This window comes from Petromyzon marinus, chromosome 59 (genome assembly GCF_048934315.1).
Source record: "Petromyzon marinus isolate PM22_M1 ecotype Great Lakes invasive population chromosome 59, UKy_Petmar_22M1.pri1.0, whole genome shotgun sequence".
Taxonomy (NCBI): Eukaryota; Metazoa; Chordata; class Hyperoartia; order Petromyzontiformes; family Petromyzontidae; genus Petromyzon; species Petromyzon marinus.
Window position 1 is genome coordinate 16,623,320 of NC_133725.1, and position 17,831 is coordinate 16,641,150.

General features: G+C 48.6%; 1 protein-coding gene across 2 annotated transcripts in view; it reads left to right on the top strand.

Annotated features, from left to right (window-relative positions):
* The window catches only part of LOC142905901 (dual specificity tyrosine-phosphorylation-regulated kinase 2-like), a 91,519-nt gene that overhangs the window by 5,369 nt on the left and 68,319 nt on the right, over positions 1-17,831 (top strand). For both annotated transcript variants that reach the window (XM_076053135.1, XM_076053134.1), the window contains exons 5-7: positions 844-980; positions 5,291-5,437; positions 5,912-6,050. In XM_076053135.1, coding sequence (XP_075909250.1) covers positions 844-980; positions 5,291-5,437; positions 5,912-6,050 — 423 coding nt within the window. The remainder of the gene's footprint in view (positions 1-843; positions 981-5,290; positions 5,438-5,911; positions 6,051-17,831) is intronic.

Genomic DNA, 17,831 nt, shown 5'->3' on the forward strand with positions numbered 1-17,831 from the left:
CACACAGACACACACATACACAGACACACACACACAGACACACACAACTACATCCTTGTGAGACTCACACACACAGACACACAGACACACACGCACACACAGACACACACAGACACACACACACAGACACACACAGACACACACAGACACACACATACACACAGACACACACAGACACATACAGACACTCACACAGCCACACACACAAACACAGACACATACAGACACACACAGACACATACACACAGACACAGACACACACAGACACACACAGACACAGACACACACACAGACACACACACACAGACACACACACAGACACACACAGACACACACAGACACACACAGACACACACCGACACACACAGACACACACACAACTACATCCCTGTGAGACTCACACACAAGACAAAGACAAAGATCCCCTATATAGCCTTCACAGACTGTAGGGGCAAGTGCTGTTAGCGAGCACCTATGAAGGCCAGAACGTTACACGAGGGGGTGGGTGGCCAGCACCACGCCCGACCGCCTTTGTCTCCCCAGTGGCGATGTTTACACACCGCACCAGCTACTCATTTGAGGCTGAGTCGACCTAGGGGAGGCCCGGGACCGGTTCAGATAATCGTCACTGTTGGTGTTGGCCGTGAGTGGGAATCGAACCCCGGGTCGCCAGGTTGATAACGCAGCGTAACGCTAACCGCTGCACCACCACTCCCCACACACACAGACACACACAGACCCCCAATTTGACCTTCACCCTGATGCTTTCCGTGACCTCCCCGTGACCCCACTTTGACCTTCACCCTGACCACTCCGCGTGACCTCCCTCGTGACCCCTGCAAGGTCCAGAACGAGCACTTCTACTACCGCTTCGAGCTGAACGAGACGATTGGGCATGGCGGACAGGGCGTGGTGGTGCAGTGTCTGGACCACAAGACTCGGACAATGGTGGCGCTCAAGATCCTCGCCTCGCCCTCCAAGTGAGTGGGCCCTGGTGCAGCGGTGCAGTCAACAGCAGCAGCAGCAGCACCAACAACAACAACGATGTCAACAACAACAATGGGCCAACTATGGGACTGCTGTTGTCACTGTGAGCTAACACTCACAGTGACAACAATAACAAACTATGGCTGAAACATCCTTTACTTGACTCGCTCGAGCACCCACCACCATCACGACCACTGCCACCCCCATCACCACCACCACTGCCACCACCATCACCACCATCACACTACCACCACCCCTCTCTCGCTACCACCACCATCACGACCACTGCCACCACCATCACCACCACCATCACACTACCACCACCACCATCACACTACCACCACCATCACGACCACTGCCACCACCCCTCTCTCACTACCACCACCACACTACCACCATCACACTACCACCACCACCATCACAACAACAACAACCGCCATTCGCCACTAAGTGGCGGTGACGTCACCACGACGCTTGTGCCAGGCTATGTGCACCCTGAGGCCACGTGAAGTGTCGAACGCCCGCTGGCAGGAGGTCACGGGGCAGACCCAGGTGCCACGGGTGGACTGACTGAGATGACTGGCTGATGCACCACCTTTGCCCCCTACTGTGCCAACCTGCTGTGCTTTAGCCACCCGGCACTCCGCTCGTTATTCTGAGTGTCGCTCCTCCGCCCTCCGTTGTTGTTGGAGGGCGACTACCTCCAACTGCCCAGTAGCGTCCTTCACGAGCCTCCTCCACAGAGGCCGATCTTGACACCGCTGGTACCAGTCATTGGCAAGTCCACTCAGCTCCACGTCCTCCTGTACCACATCACTCCATCTCTTCTCTAGCCCGTGCCGCGCCCGCCTAGCCCCCTCAATCCGGCCGAACAAAAGCTGTTTCGGCATGACCCAGCCATCGCAGCCTTCCCCGCCGGAGGAGCTCACCGATGGGACCTTGCCCAGATCTTTCAAGGATTTGTGAGCTCCTCACACAATCCAGTCTGGTTAAACCCAGGATGGATCGTAGGCAGGTCAGCCTAAATGTTTCTAACCGGCGAAGATGTTCCATTAGGGGTTCCACGTTTCGCAAGCATAGAGAAGGGAGGGAATGACCGTGGCTGAGAAGACCTGAAGCTTAGTGCGGAGCGACAGACCAGGTAGCTTCCTCACAGCGTTACGCAACCGATGAAAATATATTGCCGCTCGACTGATTCGGAGAGAGACCTCTGCTGTTAAACTGGAGCCAGTCATAAGCACACTGCCCAGGTATGGGAAACTCTCCACTCTCTCCACAACTGCCCCATCACCGATTGAGAGTTGTGGGGGTGGAGTGTCCGATGGCACAAAATACCCAGGCAGGTGCTAGTTTTGATGGGGCTGATGGTAAGGCCCCACCTCTTAGTGGCACGCTCCTGTCTCAGCAGCAGCGTCTCCAACTCCTCCTCTGAATGAGCAGCTATTACCAAATCATCAGCATACATAACGTGGTTGAGCTATAGGGAGCCATCCCTTGACCGCACCCGGGCGTCGATCAGCCTCCCATTATATCTGTACTATATGGAGATTCCCCCGGTACAGCTATTGCAGGCTTCACGAACTACGTGGTCAAAATAGATGTTAAATAATGGGGGAGCCAGAGGACATCCCTGTCGCACCCCAAGGTTAACAGGGAATGGCTCTGACTCCCGGCCACGTAGTTTTACCCGGGCCCGCTCACCATCATGAAGGTCCTTAATGATCATGAGCAGAGCGTCAGGTACTCCAAAAGCACGAAGAACAACCCAGAGCCCAGGCCTACTGATGGTATCATAGGCCTTGACCAGGTCAATAAAGCAGAGATGTAGGTCTTGTTGGAATTCCCTACACCTCTGCTGTAGCAGACGGACAGAAAATATGGCATCTGTGCAGGACCGCCCTTTCCTGAAACCACATTGGGACTCCGCAAGCCTCTCCTCAGCGTGCCTGGCAAGGCGATGTTGAATAATCCTTGCCAGGACCTTTCCCGGCACACTGAGGAGTGAGATGCCCCTGTAGTTGTTACAGTCTGTGCGGTCCCACTTCTTAAAAAGGGGGACCACCAGGGCATCCTTCCAATCCTGCGGAACCCGTCCAGTGGTCCAGACTGTTGTTATGATGTCATATAGGGCAGTCTGTGCACAAACGCCGCCCTCCCTCAGCATTTCGCTTGGGAGATCATCTCTGCCCGCTGCCTTTCCTCGTCTCAGACTTCGGATTGCCTTCAGTACTTCCTCAACAGATGGCACCTCAGCCAGCCACTCACAGGGGGTGACTTCTTCCAATATTTGAGGCACCGCAGTCTCAGCAGGGTCATCCTCACTTTGTGCCACAATGTTTTCCTGGCTGAGGGATTTTCCCTCCCCCAGGACCTCACAGAAATGCTCAGCAAATCTGCAAACCTGTTCCTGGGGGTTGGAGATTGGGTCACCGTTTTTTCCCCTAATGATGGTAATAGGTGTGGCGCTGCAGATTACTTTTTTGATGGAGTTAAATAGAGATTTGTGATCACGGGCCACTGAGGCAGACTCCATCTCCTCAGCAACCCGCGACCACCACCCATCCTTGCAGCGCCTCACGGCTCTCCGAACCTCCGAGTGAAGGCTGCGGTAAGCCTCCTCATTCTCTGACGTGGGATTCTGTAGCCGATGACAGTGGGCCTGTCGCTTTTTCTCAACCATCCTGAACACCTCCTCTGTCAGCCAGGGTCTCTGGGGAGGTCTGGACCGCGTACCCAAAGCAGCCATTGCAGCTGCATGAGTCACAGTCCTAAACCTCGCCCATTTATCCTCGACATCAGGAGGAGTCAGGGACGATGCCAATCCCAGCCGCAAGCGATGATGAAATTCTCGCTTGCAACTTTCATCAGATAACTGAGACCAGGCCACTTTAGGTTGGAATGGGGTCCTGGGTGAATACCCACCATCGGAGTGGAAGAATGGCAGGCGCATCTTACAGATGACTAGTCGATGGTCAGGGGGCAGATCAGCTCCACGGTAGGTCCTGGTGTCAAGGACATGGGCTCGCATCTGCTTGTCCGTCACTATGTAGTCCAGCAGATGTTCTTGCTTGGACCCGGCATGCATCCATGATGTTGTGTGGATGCGCCGATGCCGGAACAGCGTGTTGGTAATTACAAGCCCATGGGCTGCACAACAATCTAGCAGCCTCCTACCGTTGTTATTGAGCTGATCTGGCCCCTGCCCTCCAATCACTCCAGACCAGGTGCCAGTATCATGACCAACTCGGGCATTGAATTCACCCAGCATGATGACTCTATCCCGAGGGGCCACTTTAGCCAGCACCTGCGACAGGAGGTCATAGAAGGCATCTGACTCATCGGCTTTGCCTGCATCCCTCCACGGATGTTCATCTTCAATGGGGGCATAAGTAACGACGACCACCATTCCTCGCCTCCGGTTGATGGGAAGGCGAGCCCAAAGTAGCCTGGGACTTACAGCTTCCCACACCTCACCGCCACGCTCCCACGCCCCCTTCATTCTTTTGTTCAAAAGAAGAGCCACACCCTGTTGTTTGGCAGTCTGCTGCCCCGAGTAGAGGACTGTCCACCCCTCATGGTGGCAGGAGCCAGAGCCGGTCCACCGGACCTCCTGAATGCCACAGAGATCCAGGCGGTACCGGTCCAGCTCCCGACAGAGGAGTGGCAGCCTCTCCTCCGCAGTGAGCGTTCGAACATTCCACGTGGCCACCCGTAATGACTTTTCGTTGTTTCTGGAGGAGCCCCGAGGGTAGATATTCAATCTCCTGGCTCCGCCAATTGGGGTTTGGCCAGGAGACGTCATAGATGCCTGGCCCCCCGGGGCCTCCGGCACAAGCTTATTAGTTACATATTTCAGTTTAACTCGTGGTTTAGTGGTAATTAATTGAAGGTGGAGGGGTTACCAGCCCCTCGCACCCGTCCAGAGCCCCCGTTTAGCCCCTGTGGTGGACACATATGCCATGAGGGGAGGAGCCAATCAAAATTGGACCTCTCCCCACAGCACTCTCCACGACAGAGTTGCCCGTCCGGCACCGCACGGAGGTAGGGGGTTGTTTTGCCGGACCACCATCACACTACCACCACCACCACCATCATCACCATCACACTACCACCACCATCACCATCACACTACCACCACCACCACCCCCACACTACCACCACCATCACGACTACTACCACCACCACCCCCACACCACCACCACCCTTCCCCACCATCACCACCATCCCTCCTCTACGTTATGTCTAAACTCTCTGTCTCTCTGTCTCTGTGTCTCTCTCTGTGCACTCGCTCACTCGCGCGCAGCTCCATGCAAGAGGAGAACCAGCTGAGGGAGATGCAGATGTCCATGGAGCTGCAGAGCCACCGTAGCGACGTGGACTTCAACGTTGCCAGAGTCCTGGAGACTTTCTCCTTCCGAGGACATAAATGCCTTGTCATGGAGCTGTTGAGGTACGAACAGCACCAGCACCAGCACCACTCACTCACTCACCATCACCACTACCGCCATCACCACCACTCACTTACCATCACGACTACCACCATCATCACCGCTACCACCACGACTCACTCACTCACCATCACCACTACCACCAGCACCACCACTCACTCACTCACCATCACCACTACCACCAACACCACCACCACTCACTCACTCATTCACCATCACCACTACCACCAGCACCACCACTCACTCACCATCACTACTACCACCATCACCACCATCACCACCACCACCACCACCACCTACTCACTCACCACCACTCACTCACTCACTCACCACTACCACCACCACTCACTCACCCACCATCACCACCACTCACCATCACCACTACCACCATCACCACCCACTCACCACCACCACACCACCACCCACAGAGACCCACAGAGAGGGGCATCGCTGACGCCTCTGTCTCCCCGTCACAGCACGAACCTCCATTGGCTGCTCAGAGACATGGGGCAGGGGCACATCGACGAGGACATCGCGAGGGCCTACACCAGGGGCATCCTCCGCTTCCTCGCCTATGCCAAGTCCCGGGGCATCGTCCACGGGGACATAAAGCTGGTGAGCGGAGGGCAGGCTGGGGGCGCGGACGCTCGCTTCGACGCTCGGCACTCTGACAGATGTAGATGAAACTGGTCCTCCACGTTCTGTAGATGTAGATGCCACTGGTCCTTCACGTTCTGTAGATGTAGATGCCACTGGTCCTTCACGTTCTCCAGATGTAGATGCCACTGGTTCTTCACGCTCTGTAGATGTAGATGCCACTGGTCCTTCACGTTCTGTAGATGTAGATGCCACTGGTCCTTCACGTTCTGTAGATGTAGATGCCACTGGTCCTTCACGTTCTGTAGATGTAGATGCCACTGGTTCTTCACGTTCTGTAGACGCAGATGCCACTGTTCTTCACATTCTGTAGTTGTAGATGTCACTGGTTCTTCACGTTCTGTAGATGTAGATGCCACTGGTTCTTCACTTTCTGTTGATGTAGATGCCACTGGTTCTTCACTTTCTGTAGATGTAGATGCCACTGGTTCTTCACGTTCTGTAGATGTAGATGCCACTGGTCCTTCACATTCTGGAGACGAATATGCCATTGCTTCTTCACGTTCTGCAGATGTAGATGTCACTGGTTACAGATGTAGATGCCACTGGTTCTTCACGTTCTGGAGATATAGATGTCACTGGTTTTTCGCGTTCTGTAGATGTAGATGCCACTGGTCCTTCACATTCTGTAGATGTAGATGCCACTGGTTCGTCACGTTCGAAAGATGTAGATGCCACTGGTTCTTCACATTCTGCAGATGTAGATGCCACTGGTCCTTCACGTTCTGTAGACGAAGATGCCACTGGTTCTTCACGTTCTGTAGATTTAGATGCCACTGGTTTTTCACGTTCTGCAGATGTATATGCCACTGGTTCTTCACGTTATGTAGATGAAGATGCCACTGGTTCTTCACGTTCTGTAGATGTAGACGCCACTGGTTCATCACGTTCTACAGATGTAGATGCCACTGGTTCTTCATGTTCTGTAGATTTAGATGCCACTGCTTCTTCACATTCTGTAGATGTAGAAGCCACTGGTTCGTCACTTTCTGTAGACGCAGATGCCACTGGTTCTTCACATTCTGTAGACGCAGATGCCACTGGTCCTTCACGTTCTGTAGACGTAGATGCCACTGGTTCTTCACTTTCTGTAGATGTAGATGCCACTGGTTCTTCACTTTCTGTAGATGTAGATGCCACTGGTTCTTCACGTTCTTTAGATGTAGATGCCACTGGTCCTTCACATTCTGTAGACGAATATGCCATTGATTCTTCACGTTCTGCAGATGTAGATGTCACAGGTTCATCAAGTTCTACAGATGTAGATGCCACTGGTTCTTCACGTTCTGGAGATATAGATGTCACTGGTTTTTCGCGTTCTGTAGATGTAGATGCCACTGGTCCTTCACATTCTGTAGACGTCGATGCCACTGGTTCTTCACGTTCTTTAAATGTAGATGTCACTGGTTCTTCACATTCTGTAGTTGTAGATGTCACTGGTTCTTCACGTTCTGTAGATGTAGATGCCACTGGTTCTTCACTTTCTGTTGATGTAGATGCCACTGGTTCTTCACTTTCTGTAGATGTAGATGCCACTGGTTCTTCACGTTCTGTAGATGTAGATGCCACTGGTCCTTCACATTCTGGAGACGAATATGCCATTGCTTCTTCACGTTCTGCAGATGTAGATGTCACTGGTTACAGATGTAGATGCCACTGGTTCTTCACGTTCTGGAGATATAGATGTCACTGGTTTTTCGCGTTCTGTAGATGTAGATGCCACTGGTCCTTCACGTTCTCCAGATGTAGATGCCACTGGTTCTTCACGCTCTGTAGATGTAGATGCCACTGGTCCTTCACGTTCTGTAGATGTAGATGCCACTGGTCCTTCACGTTCTGTAGATGTAGATGCCACTGGTCCTTCACGTTCTGTAGATGTAGATGCCACTGGTTCTTCACGTTCTGTAGACGCAGATGCCACTGTTCTTCACATTCTGTAGTTGTAGATGTCACTGGTTCTTCACGTTCTGTAGATGTAGATGCCACTGGTTCTTCACTTTCTGTTGATGTAGATGCCACTGGTTCTTCACTTTCTGTAGATGTAGATGCCACTGGTTCTTCACGTTCTGTAGATGTAGATGCCACTGGTCCTTCACATTCTGGAGACTAATATGCCATTGCTTCTTCACGTTCTGCAGATGTAGATGTCACTGGTTACAGATGTAGATGCCACTGGTTCTTCACGTTCTGGAGATATAGATGTCACTGGTTTTTCGCGTTCTGTAGATGTAGATGCCACTGGTCCTTCACATTCTGTAGATGTAGATGCCACTGGTTCGTCACGTTCGAAAGATGTAGATGCCACTGGTTCTTCACATTCTGCAGATGTAGATGCCACTGGTCCTTCACGTTCTGTAGACGAAGATGCCACTGGTTCTTCACGTTCTGTAGATTTAGATGCCACTGGTTTTTCACGTTCTGCAGATGTATATGCCACTGGTTCTTCACGTTATGTAGATGAAGATGCCACTGGTTCTTCACGTTCTGTAGATGTAGACGCCACTGGTTCATCACGTTCTACAGATGTAGATGCCACTGGTTCTTCATGTTCTGTAGATTTAGATGCCACTGCTTCTTCACATTCTGTAGATGTAGAAGCCACTGGTTCGTCACTTTCTGTAGACGCAGATGCCACTGGTTCTTCACATTCTGTAGACGCAGATGCCACTGGTCCTTCACGTTCTGTAGACGTAGATGCCACTGGTTCTTCACTTTCTGTAGATGTAGATGCCACTGGTTCTTCACTTTCTGTAGATGTAGATGCCACTGGTTCTTCACGTTCTTTAGATGTAGATGCCACTGGTCCTTCACATTCTGTAGACGAATATGCCATTGATTCTTCACGTTCTGCAGATGTAGATGTCACAGGTTCATCAAGTTCTACAGATGTAGATGCCACTGGTTCTTCACGTTCTGGAGATATAGATGTCACTGGTTTTTCGCGTTCTGTAGATGTAGATGCCACTGGTCCTTCACATTCTGTAGACGTCGATGCCACTGGTTCTTCACGTTCTTTAAATGTAGATGTCACAGGTTCTTCAAATTCTGTAGTTGTAGATGTCACTGGTTCTTCACGTTCTGTAGATGTAGATGCCACTGGTTCTTCACTTTCTGTTGATGTAGATGCCACTGGTTCTTCACGTTCTGTAGATGTAGATGCCACTGGTCCTTCACATTCTGGAGACGAATATGCCATTGCTTCTTCACGTTCTGCAGATGTAGATGTCACTGGTTACAGATGTAGATGCCACTGGTTCTTCACGTTCTGGAGATATAGATGTCACTGGTTTTTCGCGTTCTGTAGATGTAGATGCCACTGGTCCTTCACATTCTGTAGATGTAGATGCCACTGGTTCGTCACGTTCGAAAGATGTAGATGCCACTGGTTCTTCACATTCTGCAGATGTAGATGCCACTGGTCCTTCACGTTCTGTAGACGAAGATGCCACTGGTTCTTCACGTTCTGTAGATTTAGATGCCACTGGTTTTTCACGTTCTGCAGATGTATATGCCACTGGTTCTTCACGTTATGTAGATGAAGATGCCACTGGTTCTTCACGTTCTGTAGATGTAGACGCCACTGGTTCATCACGTTCTACAGATGTAGATGCCACTGGTTCTTCATGTTCTGTAGATTTAGATGCCACTGCTTCTTCACATTCTGTAGATGTAGAAGCCACTGGTTCGTCACTTTCTGTAGACGCAGATGCCACTGGTTCTTCACATTCTGTAGACGCCGATGCCACTGGTCCTTCACGTTCTGTAGACGTAGATGCCACTGGTTCTTCACTTTCTGTAGATGTAGATGCCACTGGTTCTTCACTTTCTGTAGATGTAGATGCCACTGGTTCTTCACGTTCTTTAGATGTAGATGCCACTGGTCCTTCACATTCTGTAGACGAATATGCCATTGATTCTTCACGTTCTGCAGATGTAGATGTCACAGGTTCATCAAGTTCTACAGATGTAGATGCCACTGGTTCTTCACGTTCTGGAGATATAGATGTCACTGGTTTTTCGCGTTCTGTAGATGTAGATGCCACTGGTCCTTCACATTCTGTAGACGTCGATGCCACTGGTTCTTCACGTTCTTTAAATGTAGATGTCACTGGTTCTTCACGTTCTGTAGATGTAGACGCCACTGGTTCTTCACGTTCTGGAGATGTAGATACCACTGGTTCTTCACGTTTTGCAGATGTAGATGCCACTGGTTCGTCACGTTTTACAGATGTAGATGCTACTGGTTCTTCACGTTATGCAGATGTAGATGCCACTGGTTCTTCCCGTTCTGTAGATGTAGATGCCACTGGTTATTCACGTTCTGTAGATGTAGATGCCACTGGTTCGTCACGTTATACAGATGTAGATGCCACTGGTTCTTCACGTTCTGCAGATGTAGATGCCACTGGTTCTTCACGTTCTGTAGATGTAGATGTCACTGGTTCTTCACGTTTTGCAGATGTAGATGCCACTGGTTCGTCACGTTTTACAGATGTAGATGCTACTGGTTCTTCACGTTCTGCAGATGTAGATGCCACTGGTTCTTCAAGTTCTGTAGATGTAGATGCCACTGGTTATTCACGTTCTGTAGACGAAGATGCCACTGGTTCTTTACGTTCTGTAGATGTAGATGCCACTGGTTTTTCACGTTCTGCAGATGTATATGCCACTGGTTCTTCACGTTATGTAGATGAAGATGCCACTGGTTATTCACGTTCTGTAGATGTAAATGCCACTGGTTCATCACGTTCTACAGATGTAGATGCCACTGGTTATTCACGTTCTGTAGATTTAAATGCCACTGCTTCTTCACATTCTGTAGATGTAGAAGCCACTGGTTCGTCACATTCTGTAGACGCAGATGCCACTAGTCCTTCACGTTCTGTAGACGTAGATGCCACTGGTTCTTCACTTTCTGTAGACGTAGATGCCACTGGTCCTTCACATTCTGTAGTTGTAGATGCCACTGGTCCTTCACATTCTGTAGACGAATATGCCACTGGTTCTTCACGTTCTGTAGATGTCACTGGTTCGTCAAGTTCTACAGATGTAGATGCCACTGGTTCTTCACGTTCTGGAGATATAGATGTCACTGGTTTTTCGTGTTCTGTAGAAGTAGATGCCACTGGTCCTTCACATTCTGTAGACGTAGATGCCACTGGTTCTTCACGTTCTTTAGATGTAGATGTCACTGGTTCTTCACATTTTGTAGTTGTAGATGTCACTGGTTCTTCACGTTCTGTAGATGTAGATGCCACTGGTTCTTCACTTTCTGTTGATGTAGATGCCACTGGTTCTTCACTTTCTGTAGATGTAGATGCCACTGGTTCTTCACGTTCTGTAGATGTAGATGCCACTGGTCCTTCACATTCTGGAGACGAATATGCCATTGCTTCTTCACGTTCTGCAGATGTAGATGTCACTGGTTACAGATGTAGATGCCACTGGTTCTTCACGTTCTGGAGATATAGATGTCACTGGTTTTTCGCGTTCTGTAGATGTAGATGCCACTGGTCCTTCACGTTCTCCAGATGTAGATGCCACTGGTTCTTCACGCTCTGTAGATGTAGATGCCACTGGTCCTTCACGTTCTGTAGATGTAGATGCCACTGGTCCTTCACGTTCTGTAGATGTAGATGCCACTGGTCCTTCACGTTCTCTAGATGTAGATGCCACTGGTTCTTCACGTTCTGTAGACGCAGATGCCACTGTTCTTCACATTCTGTAGTTGTAGATGTCACTGGTTCTTCACGTTCTGTAGATGTAGATGCCACTGGTTCTTCACTTTCTGTTGATGTAGATGCCACTGGTTCTTCACTTTCTGTAGATGTAGATGCCACTGGTTCTTCACGTTCTGTAGATGTAGATGCCACTGGTCCTTCACATTCTGGAGACTAATATGCCATTGCTTCTTCACGTTCTGCAGATGTAGATGTCACTGGTTACAGATGTAGATGCCACTGGTTCTTCACGTTCTGGAGATATAGATGTCACTGGTTTTTCGCGTTCTGTAGATGTAGATGCCACTGGTCCTTCACATTCTGTAGATGTAGATGCCACTGGTTCGTCACGTTCGAAAGATGTAGATGCCACTGGTTCTTCACATTCTGCAGATGTAGATGCCACTGGTCCTTCACGTTCTGTAGACGAAGATGCCACTGGTTCTTCACGTTCTGTAGATTTAGATGCCACTGGTTTTTCACGTTCTGCAGATGTATATGCCACTGGTTCTTCACGTTATGTAGATGAAGATGCCACTGGTTCTTCACGTTCTGTAGATGTAGACGCCACTGGTTCATCACGTTCTACAGATGTAGATGCCACTGGTTCTTCATGTTCTGTAGATTTAGATGCCACTGCTTCTTCACATTCTGTAGATGTAGAAGCCACTGGTTCGTCACTTTCTGTAGACGCAGATGCCACTGGTTCTTCACATTCTGTAGACGCAGATGCCACTGGTCCTTCACGTTCTGTAGACGTAGATGCCAATGGTTCTTCACTTTCTGTAGATGTAGATGCCACTGGTTCTTCACTTTCTGTAGATGTAGATGCCACTGGTTCTTCACGTTCTTTAGATGTAGATGCCACTGGTCCTTCACATTCTGTAGACGAATATGCCATTGATTCTTCACGTTCTGCAGATGTAGATGTCACAGGTTCATCAAGTTCTACAGATGTAGATGCCACTGGTTCTTCACGTTCTGGAGATATAGATGTCACTGGTTTTTCGCGTTCTGTAGATGTAGATGCCACTGGTCCTTCACATTCTGTAGACGTCGATGCCACTGGTTCTTCACGTTCTTTAAATGTAGATGTCACTGGTTCTTCACATTCTGTAGTTGTAGATGTCACTGGTTCTTCACGTTCTGTAGATGTAGATGCCACTGGTTCTTCACTTTCTGTTGATGTAGATGCCACTGGTTCTTCACTTTCTGTAGATGTAGATGCCACTGGTTCTTCACGTTCTGTAGATGTAGATGCCACTGGTCCTTCACATTCTGGAGACGAATATGCCATTGCTTCTTCACGTTCTGCAGATGTAGATGTCACTGGTTACAGATGTAGATGCCACTGGTTCTTCACGTTCTGGAGATATAGATGTCACTGGTTTTTCGCGTTCTGTAGATGTAGATGCCACTGGTCCTTCACATTCTGTAGATGTAGATGCCACTGGTTCGTCACGTTCGAAAGATGTAGATGCCACTGGTTCTTCACATTCTGCAGATGTAGATGCCACTGGTCCTTCACGTTCTGTAGACGAAGATGCCACTGGTTCTTCACGTTCTGTAGATTTAGATGCCACTGGTTTTTCACGTTCTGCAGATGTATATGCCACTGGTTCTTCACGTTATGTAGATGAAGATGCCACTGGTTCTTCACGTTCTGTAGATGTAGACGCCACTGGTTCATCACGTTCTACAGATGTAGATGCCACTGGTTCTTCATGTTCTGTAGATTTAGATGCCACTGCTTCTTCACATTCTGTAGATGTAGAAGCCACTGGTTCGTCACTTTCTGTAGACGCAGATGCCACTGGTTCTTCACATTCTGTAGACGCCGATGCCACTGGTCCTTCACGTTCTGTAGACGTAGATGCCACTGGTTCTTCACTTTCTGTAGATGTAGATGCCACTGGTTCTTCACTTTCTGTAGATGTAGATGCCACTGGTTCTTCACGTTCTTTAGATGTAGATGCCACTGGTCCTTCACATTCTGTAGACGAATATGCCATTGATTCTTCACGTTCTGCAGATGTAGATGTCACAGGTTCATCAAGTTCTACAGATGTAGATGCCACTGGTTCTTCACGTTCTGGAGATATAGATGTCACTGGTTTTTCGCGTTCTGTAGATGTAGATGCCACTGGTCCTTCACATTCTGTAGACGTCGATGCCACTGGTTCTTCACGTTCTTTAAATGTAGATGTCACTGGTTCTTCACGTTCTGTAGATGTAGACGCCACTGGTTCTTCACGTTCTGGAGATGTAGATACCACTGGTTCTTCACGTTTTGCAGATGTAGATGCCACTGGTTCGTCACGTTTTACAGATGTAGATGCTACTGGTTCTTCACGTTATGCAGATGTAGGTGCCACTGGTTCTTCCCGTTCTGTAGATGTAGATGCCACTGGTTATTCACGTTCTGTAGATGTAGATGCCACTGGTTCGTCACGTTATACAGATGTAGATGCCACTGGTTCTTCACGTTCTGCAGATGTAGATGCCACTGGTTCTTCACGTTCTGTAGATGTAGATGTCACTGGTTCTTCACGTTTTGCAGATGTAGATGCCACTGGTTCGTCACGTTTTACAGATGTAGATGCTACTGGTTCTTCACGTTCTGCAGATGTAGATGCCACTGGTTCTTCAAGTTCTGTAGATGTAGATGCCACTGGTTATTCACGTTCTGTAGACGAAGATGCCACTGGTTCTTTACGTTCTGTAGATGTAGATGCCACTGGTTTTTCACGTTCTGCAGATGTATATGCCACTGGTTCTTCACGTTATGTAGATGAAAATGCCACTGGTTATTCACGTTCTGTAGATGTAAATGCCACTGGTTCATCACGTTCTACAGATGTAGATGCCACTGGTTATTCACGTTCTGTAGATTTAAATGCCACTGCTTCTTCACATTCTGTAGATGTAGAAGCCACTGGTTCGTCACATTCTGTAGACGCAGATGCCACTAGTCCTTCACGTTCTGTAGACGTAGATGCCACTGGTTCTTCACTTTCTGTAGACGTAGATGCCACTGGTCCTTCACATTCTGTAGTTGTAGATGCCACTGGTCCTTCACATTCTGTAGACGAATATGCCACTGGTTCTTCACGTTCTGTAGATGTCACTGGTTCGTCAAGTTCTACAGATGTAGATGCCACTGGTTCTTCACGTTCTGGAGATATAGATGTCACTGGTTTTTCGTGTTCTGTAGAAGTAGATGCCAATGGTCCTTCACATTCTGTAGACGTAGATGCCACTGGTTCTTCACGTTCTTTAGATGTAGATGTCACTGGTTCTTCACGTTCTGTAGATGTAGACGCCACTGGTTCTTCACGTTCTGTAGATGTAGCTGCCACTGGTCCCTCACGTTCCGTAGATGTAGATGCCACTGGTTCTTCACGTTCTTCAGATGTGGATGCCACTGGTTCTCCAAGTTCTGTAGATGTAGATGCCACTGGTTATTCACGTTCTGCAGATGTAGATGCCAACGGTTCGTCACGTTCTACAGATGTAGATGCCACTGGTTCTTAACGTTCTGCAGATATAGATGCCACTGGTTCTTCACCTTCTGTAGATGTAGATTCCACTGGTCCTTCACGTTCTGGAGATGTAGATACCACTGGTTCTTCACGTTTTGCAGATGTAGATGCCACTGGTTCGTCACGTTTTACAGATGTAGATGCTACTGGTTCTTCACGTTCTGCAGATGTAGATGCCACTGGTTCTTCACGTTCTGTAGATTTAGATGCCACTGGTTATTCACGTTCTGTAGATGTAGATGCCACTGGTTCGTCACGTTCTACAGATGTAGATGCCACTGGTTCTTCACGTTCTCCAGATGTAGATGCCACTGGTTCTTCACGTTCTGTAGATGTAGATGCCACTGGTTCTTCACGTTTTGCAGATGTAGATGCCACTGGTTCGTCACGTTTTACAGATGTAGATGCCACTGGTTCTTCACGTTCTTTAGATGTAGATGTCACTGGTTCTTCACGTTCTGTAGATGTAGATGCCACTGGTTATTCACGTTCTGTAGACGAAGATGCCACTGGTTCTTTACGTTCTGTAGATGTAGATGCCACTGGTTTTTCACGTTCTGCAGATGTATATGCCACTGGTTCTTCACGTTATGTAGATGAAGATGCCACTGGTTCTTCACGTTCTGTAGATGTAGATGCCACTGGTTCATCACGTTCTACAGATGTAGATGCCACTGGTTCTTCACGTTCTGTAGATTTAAATGCCACTGCTTCTTCACATTCTGTAGATGTAGAAGCCACTGGTTCGTCACATTCTGTAGACGCAGATGCCACTAGTCCTTCACGTTCGGTAGACGTAGATGCCACTGGTTATTCACTTTCTGTAGATGTAGATGCCACTGGTTCTTCACGTTCTGTAGATGTAGATGCCACTGGTCCTTCACATTCTGTAGACGAATATGCCACTGGTTCTTCACGTTCTGTAGATGTAGATGTCACTGGTTCGTCAAGTTCTACAGATGTAGATGCCACTGGTTCTTCACGTTCTGGAGATATAGATGTCACTGGTTTTTCGCGTTCTGTAGAAGTAGATGCCACTGGTCCTTCACATTCTGTAGACGTAGATGCCACTGGTTCTTCACGTTCTTTAGATGTAGATGTCACTGGGTCTTCACGTTCTGTAGATGTAGACGCCACTGGTTCTTCACGTTCTGTAGTTGTATATGCCACTGGTTCTTCACGTTATGTAGATGAAAATGCCACTGGTTATTCACGTTCTGTAGATGTAAATGCCACTGGTTCATCACGTTCTACAGATGTAGATGCCACTGGTTATTCACGTTCTGTAGATTTAAATGCCACTGCTTCTTCACATTCTGTAGATGTAGAAGCCACTGGTTCGTCACATTCTGTAGACGCAGATGCCACTAGTCCTTCACGTTCTGTAGACGTAGATGCCACTGGTTCTTCACTTTCTGTAGACGTAGATGCCACTGGTCCTTCACATTCTGTAGTTGTAGATGCCACTGGTCCTTCACATTCTGTAGACGAATATGCCACTGGTTCTTCACGTTCTGTAGATGTCACTGGTTCGTCAAGTTCTACAGATGTAGATGCCACTGGTTCTTCACGTTCTGGAGATATAGATGTCACTGGTTTTTCGTGTTCTGTAGAAGTAGATGCCAATGGTCCTTCACATTCTGTAGACGTAGATGCCACTGGTTCTTCACGTTCTTTAGATGTAGATGTCACTGGTTCTTCACGTTCTGTAGATGTAGACGCCACTGGTTCTTCACGTTCTGTAGATGTAGCTGCCACTGGTCCCTCACGTTCCGTAGATGTAGATGCCACTGGTTCTTCACGTTCTTCAGATGTGGATGCCACTGGTTCTCCAAGTTCTGTAGATGTAGATGCCACTGGTTATTCACGTTCTGCAGATGTAGATGCCAACGGTTCGTCACGTTCTACAGATGTAGATGCCACTGGTTCTTAACGTTCTGCAGATGTAGATGCCACTGGTTCTTCACGTTCTGTAGATGTAGATTCCACTGGTCCTTCACGTTCTGGAGATGTAGATACCACTGGTTCTTCACGTTTTGCAGATGTAGATGCCACTGGTTCGTCACGTTTTACAGATGTAGATGCTACTGGTTCTTCACGTTCTGCAGATGTAGATGCCACTGGTTCTTCACGTTCTGTAGATTTAGATGCCACTGGTTATTCACGTTCTGTAGATGTAGATGCCACTGGTTCGTCACGTTCTACAGATGTAGATGCCACTGGTTCTTCACGTCCTGCAGATGTAGATGCCAACGGTTCGTCACGTTCTACAGATGTAGATCCCACTGGTTCTTCACGTTCTGCAGATGTAGATGCCACTGGTCCTTCACGTTCTGTAGACACAGATGCCACTGGTTCTTCACGTTCTACAGATATAGATGCCACTGGTTCTTCATGTTCTTCAGATGTAGACGCCATTGGTTTTTCACGTTCTGTAAATGTAGATGCCACTGGTCCTTCACGTTCTGTCGATGCAG